General features: G+C 51.5%; 1 protein-coding gene across 1 annotated transcript; it reads left to right on the plus strand.

Annotated features, from left to right (window-relative positions):
• Positions 1 to 2,939: 2,939 nt before the first annotated feature.
• On the plus strand, positions 2,940 to 5,536 carry LOC116960299. The gene has a single exon (XM_032987391.2). The coding sequence runs from the start codon at positions 2,984 to 2,986 to the stop codon at positions 4,709 to 4,711; it is 1,728 nt and encodes a 575-aa protein (XP_032843282.2). The 5' UTR covers positions 2,940 to 2,983; the 3' UTR covers positions 4,712 to 5,536.
• The last annotated feature ends 464 nt before the right edge of the window (positions 5,537 to 6,000 follow it).

Consider the following 6,000-nt stretch of genomic DNA (forward strand, 5'->3'; position numbering starts at 1 on the left):
CTGCAGCACTGGGAGTACCTGGTGGGGTCGGCCCCTGTGCTGCTGAGGACGTCCCGCACCCCGGTGAGGTACCTCTTGTCAGGGAATGGGGACGAGGACCCCCTGTGCTGCCCCAGGATGGCCAACTGGGTGTTGGCGTTGACTGACAAGGAGGTCCCCTGGGAGACAGGAGAGCCCTCGTCTGGCACCTACGGGGTGGTAATCAGTGAAGAGAGGGATGAGGAGGACCCAGGGGGTCCCCCAGCTGAGCCCAAGATGCAGCGGGTGCCCCTGTTTGAGAGCAGCCTCAGCCTGGAGGAGGCCAAGGAGAGACGCTATGTTGTGTGGTTTGTAGATGGGTCCAACTACCACGAGGAAGGGGTGCCCTACACGGGCTATGCTGCCATCAACCGGGGCACCGGGGAGGTGGTGAAGGGGAGGTGCCTGCCACACTCCATCCAGGCTGCTGAGCTGGTGGCTGTGATGGCCGCCATGGAACACACGCCGGTAGACCAGCCGCTGGCCATATTTTCAGATTCAGGTTGGGTAGTGCGGGCATTGCTGGAGTGGTTGCCGCTCTGGAGGGAGAGGGACATGCAGTCTGCTGATGGCAAGCCTGTCACCTATGCCAAAAAGCTGCTGTACCTCACGAGGCTGGCGGAGAAGAGGATGCACCCGGCCCAGATCATTAAGGTGAAGGCCCACAAGAAGGGAACTGAGGAAGCCAAGTGGAACAAGGAGGCGGACGCCAAAGCCAAGCAAGGCGCAAAGGAAGGACTGATGTGGAAGGCTAACAAGTCCTCAGAGAACAGCTCTATGTTGGTGACTCCCAACAGACACTGGGACAGCGTGGACCTGTTGGGCTTGCAGGCACAAGACCCCAGCATCCGGGTGTTAGTGCAGAGCAGGGAGTACAAAGGGTGCAAGGTGTGGAAGGACATCTCGGGGCTGGTCCTGGCGAGGAAGGAGGGGGCGGACTTCCCGGTCTGGGTGGTGCCTGAACTTGTCCGGACGGAGCTGGTGGCCCTGGCTCATGAGCAGGGGCATTTGGGGACAGACAAGACCATGGTGAGGCTTCAGGTTGCTGGGTGGTGGCCTGAAATGAGAGAGGATGTGGAGAGGTATGTCAGCAACTGCCTGACGTGCGCGGCCAACAATCCTGACACCAAAATGACAAAATCCCTCCTGGGTCACCAGAGGATTTCTGGGCCATGGAGCAAGTTGCAGATGGAGTTTATTGGCCCTTTGCCCCAAACAGCCCAAGGGAACAGGTACTGCCTGGTGATCAGTGACAACTTCACCAAGTGGGTGGAAGCGTTTCCGGCTCGAAACAACACGGCCAGTGCAACCGCAAAGATCCTGGTGGAGCATGTCTTCTCACGGTGGGGCGTCCCAAAGGAGATCAACTCAGACCATGGCCAACGCTTCATTGGAGAAGTCACAAAAGGGGTGTGCCAAGCCCTGGGTATCAAGCAAAAGCTTCATATCACGGGGCATTTTCAGAAGCCAGGCTCAGCGGAGGGGCCTGACCAACCACTGAAGACAGCACTGAGAAAGCTCATGAACCAGCAGAGGAAAGACTGGGATCAGAAGCTACCACTGGTCCTGCTGGCGTTGCGGGGGGCCATGGCATCTCACGTACCTTCTCCCCAAAAGCTGCCTTCTGCAAGAGACCCAAAGCTGTCGGGACACTGGTGGCAAAGAGGGGAGCCACCAGACGAACTGCAGCCTCGTGTGCTGACAGATAAGTGGGTCCAGGACATGCTGAGAACGGTGTCGGCTACATACCACCAGCTAGCCTTGGTGCAGGACACCAACATCCCCAAGATGGATAAGCAGATGGGAGTGCTGCTGCGCCCCATGGAGTGGAACACAGGGGACCTGGTAATGTATCGGGGGGTTAGAGAGAAGAACCAGGTGCTGGGACCCCAATGGATGGGGCCTGTTAGGGTTGTGAACAAGGCCAGCCCCTGCATGTACCAGGTAGAAATCAGAAAGGGGACAAAAAGGCAGGAAAAATGGCTCCATTCTTCACAATTAAAAGCATGGAAGGGAAATTAATGGGGCTGGAGAGCCCGCCTTGCTTATGTTTTGCAGATAAAGGAAAATGGAAGGCGATTGTGACCAGCGGGAAGGGCGAACTTCATGGCACCACCAGCCCTGTTTGTGCTACGGGGAAAATGCTTTCAAATTTCTGGTTGCAGGATTTGCTTTGCTTTCTGGTATGTGCATAGTGCTGAGCTCCCAACATATCCAACCAACCCATCAGCATCTCAGACAAAAAATCAGTCATTCCCACTTAGAAAGGCACCTCAATACATGGGCCACAGCCCAGCACAGGGTTAGGAGGTACACAAAAATTGGGACTGATTGGCCCTGGTCTCAAGCTCACATAAAATATACAGGAAGCATGGGTTTAAATTCTAACAAAGGCTTAAATTTGTCAACGGTGGTTATGCACGGGACAGAGGTGTTCTTGGAAAATGAGTGGACCTGGGATAGCACAAATAGACTCCCACAGCTTCTGGGGAAGGTGGGACAAGAAATAAAGGTAGGGTGCAGGGTAATTAATGGATCCACTCACCAGCAGGTAACTCAAATCTCCATAACCGAAATAAAAACTAAGAAGAATCAGAAAAAAAACTGTGCTGTAGAAAAATCGGACTGTTGGTGCAATTTCACTTTGGTCCAGCCAGTGTTTGTGGTCTGCCTCTGGGCCCACAACAGTGTGGGGTTGTCCTTTAAATTCAAGATTAGCACCACGACACTCTCCTTTGCTGCCATTAAGATCTCAAAGTGCCATTTTTTGGCCTGGCATGCATCCCAATATGCTGAAGTTGGCAACCAGGTAAAATTGGAAATTAAATACTCCCAGGAAAGTATAACTGATCCGAGGCAAATTGATGGCACTGCTGTGACTGTCACTGCTCCCAATGGCCGCAAGTGGATTGTGCCAGTAAACTGCCTCCGCGAGAGCAAAACACTTAATAGATCTGAATTTGGCATGGACGCTTCATGGTATAATCAGGATTATGGACATTGCCCACATCTGGTCATAAACCTTCAGGTGTGGTGTCGAGGAAACCTGAGTGTAGAAATGTCCTTTGAGCTTGGAGGAAAGTGGTGGATAGGAGGCCCTGAAGGATTTAAAAAAGAGTTTACCATCATTGCTGTCTTGCGTCCTTTTGTTTCCAAAATAGGCCCGTATGTAGTCAAGAAAAATCACATCCAAGAGCTGTTGACTGGGCCTCTCCGGTCACTGAAGAAGGTGGTGTTGTCTCTGTCCACCGTTAATATTTCATCCGTCAGACCGCACTGTACCCCCTTCCTATCCACCCTCCACACCGGCTGGCTGGCATGGCTCCACAGCCGCTCCATCCAGGGGACCCGGGCCAGAAGAGACCTGCTGGCCACGGCACTGGGAGGAGGAGGTGCCGGACTGGGTGTTCTTAACAGTATGAACGTTGAGGTCTTGGCCAACAAATTGGAGGCCGTCACCTCAGGTGTGCAGGGCCTCCTCAACCCCTTGAATTCATCCCTGGCCGGCCTCGGGATGGGGCAGTGGCTCGTGTCAGAGGTGCTGCCCACCTGGGAACAAATAAATGAGAAAGACCACCAGGTGCTGTTGCGAGCACTGGGCATTGAACAAAATAACGTCTCCCTTGCTCTTAGTTGCATCCAGGCCCAGATGTGGGTGCAGAGTGTTGTTGCAGGTATCCTGAGAGACGGCGACAATGGTGTCCTCCCCACCGAGATCCGAAAGATCGTGTGGGATGCGGCCACGGAGAAGGAGCGACAGCTCCAAGCCTGGTGGAGGCTCGTCAACTTCACCCACGACCAGGTCCTCAATGCAGTCATCGCCCACGTCCTGACCATAGTGGAGGCTCGCATCGAAAAGGTCTACCCCATCGTGGCCCTGGGGGTTAACACAAACGGGTCTGTGGTCTACCCCCTGGACCACCGCATGTGGGCGAGGGTGTCTGATGGGAAATGGCAATCGGTAGATTTGGAAGCCTGTATTTTGGAAAGGGGGCTGGGATTCATTTGTGAAGATGACGCCCTTAAGGCAAGTGATGTTTGCTTTGACACCAAAGAAGGGGTGTGCCATTTTGAGATCAATCCCCAGAGCAGTAATAAAACTGTGTTAGTGTATGTAGGGAAAGGGTGCGTGTGTTTCAGAACGATGTGTAAATACGTGCAGATTAATGAAGTTCATAATCAGACCATGTTTAATGACTCAAATATGTGTGCTTGCAATGTAGCTATTATTAGAGGCTGTGATTTTGTGTATAAACCACCTGCGTTAACTAGCCAGTTGCTAATTAGAAACTATACCTTGTATCGTAGTATTAGCCCAACCCCCATCGGTATGGATTTGTCACTTGTAAAAGAAATGTTAGAGCATGCAAATTTGCAGCAGCTGTTGGAAAATGCTAAGACAGAAGCTAAAAAGATCCTAATAACTGTACATCATGATGGTAATGTTATAAAACAGGTAATGGAACGAATTAAGAGGGTGGGAGAACACCACTGGTGGGAAATTTTCTTTGGCTGGTCCCCCACCGCCACCGGCATCTTCAACACGCTGCTGCACCCCATTGTAGTTATACTGCTAATGCAAATCTGTGTGTGCTTTGCTATGGTAGTGACTTGTTACTGGATGAGGCAGGTCAAACTCTGCATTGACAAGCAGGTGAAAGGACTGGGGCTGGCCAAACGCCTCCTACCATAGTCAAGGGCAAGACTGGGTTGGCCTCTGTGTTTGCCACCAAGAAGAACTTTTAGCTCCGCTGTTGGCTGCAACCCAGTAGGCGTTGAGCGGTGGGGACACACGTCATACCAGACCTTGATGTGAGGGATGGCCTCCTCTGCTACAAGAGGGCCATCCAGGAGGGGAGGGCAGGCCAAGCAGCCTGTGGTTGGCAGGAATCACAGAATGGTTGAGGTTGGAAGGGACCTCTTGAGATGGTCCAACTCCCTGCTGCTCAAGCAGGGTCACCTAGAGCAGATTGCCCAGGACTGTGTCCAGTTGGGTTTTGACTATCTCCACAGATGGAGACTCCACAACCTCTCTGGGCAAACCTGTTTCGCTGTTTGATCATCCTCACAGTAAAAAAGCAAGAGTTAGCATAAATAACTTGTTTTTGAACCCCCCGCATTCCCAAATGCTAATGTGAAAATGCAGCTCTTGTGTGATTTAAGACTCCTTAAGCAGAGGCAACGGGGATAAGGAAAGCCAAGGACAGTGTCTTTGGAAGGGAATGTAATGCCTGAGCGTGGAAAAGCACCCACTGAAGATGGCAGAGGTGTTACCAGCCTCAAAGACTTGGAAAGACGATAAAAGATGGGCAGAACGGAAGACCCTGTAATCACCTTGGACTTAAAGGAGCCGAATCCACGTGGACCTTTGCAGCAACTATATCTGGGTTCCCAAGACTCCCAGGACGTCTGGCCAACGGCCTGGTGAGATCTTGTTTTTGGAGCCTGGACATCACTGCTTTGCCACTTTGCTTTGTCTATTTGTGCATGTACTCAATAAAATGTATCTGTTAGAGAATGGGCTGTCTATTCAATTGCTGCCTGCTCAGGTGCTCACTACCCAACCTCGTAACGTGGGCTACACTGGTAAAGAGAAAGTCTGGTAAAAAGAAAAGATGTGGGTTTTTTTTTCCCCTTTATAGGCCAAAATCCCTCACTTGCTTTTTGTCTGCAGAATATTCACTGAAACACAAAGATTTCTGCCTTGGGGTCTGAGCTAGCGCACAAACCTGCTCCTCTCTTTCATTCTGCCACTCCCCCCCTGCCTCTGAATCTAGAAGGAGCCTTAAAATATATATAGGGGGTCTCAAACATTTTAAAAACACTGGCAATTAAAAAAACCTAGATTGACACCTAATTTCCAGCCCATATATCTGATCTCATCTTGGAGGTGCTGCTCTCTCTGAGAATGGCGGGGGTGGTGGTTACGCAGACAAAAAGCCCTTTGCAATCCAGGCTGAAATAAAAAGATTAAAGAACTGG

This window comes from Tyto alba, unplaced genomic scaffold, assembly GCF_018691265.1.
Source record: "Tyto alba isolate M040663 unplaced genomic scaffold, T.alba_DEE_v4.0 Super-Scaffold_6, whole genome shotgun sequence".
Taxonomy (NCBI): domain Eukaryota; kingdom Metazoa; phylum Chordata; class Aves; order Strigiformes; family Tytonidae; genus Tyto; species Tyto alba.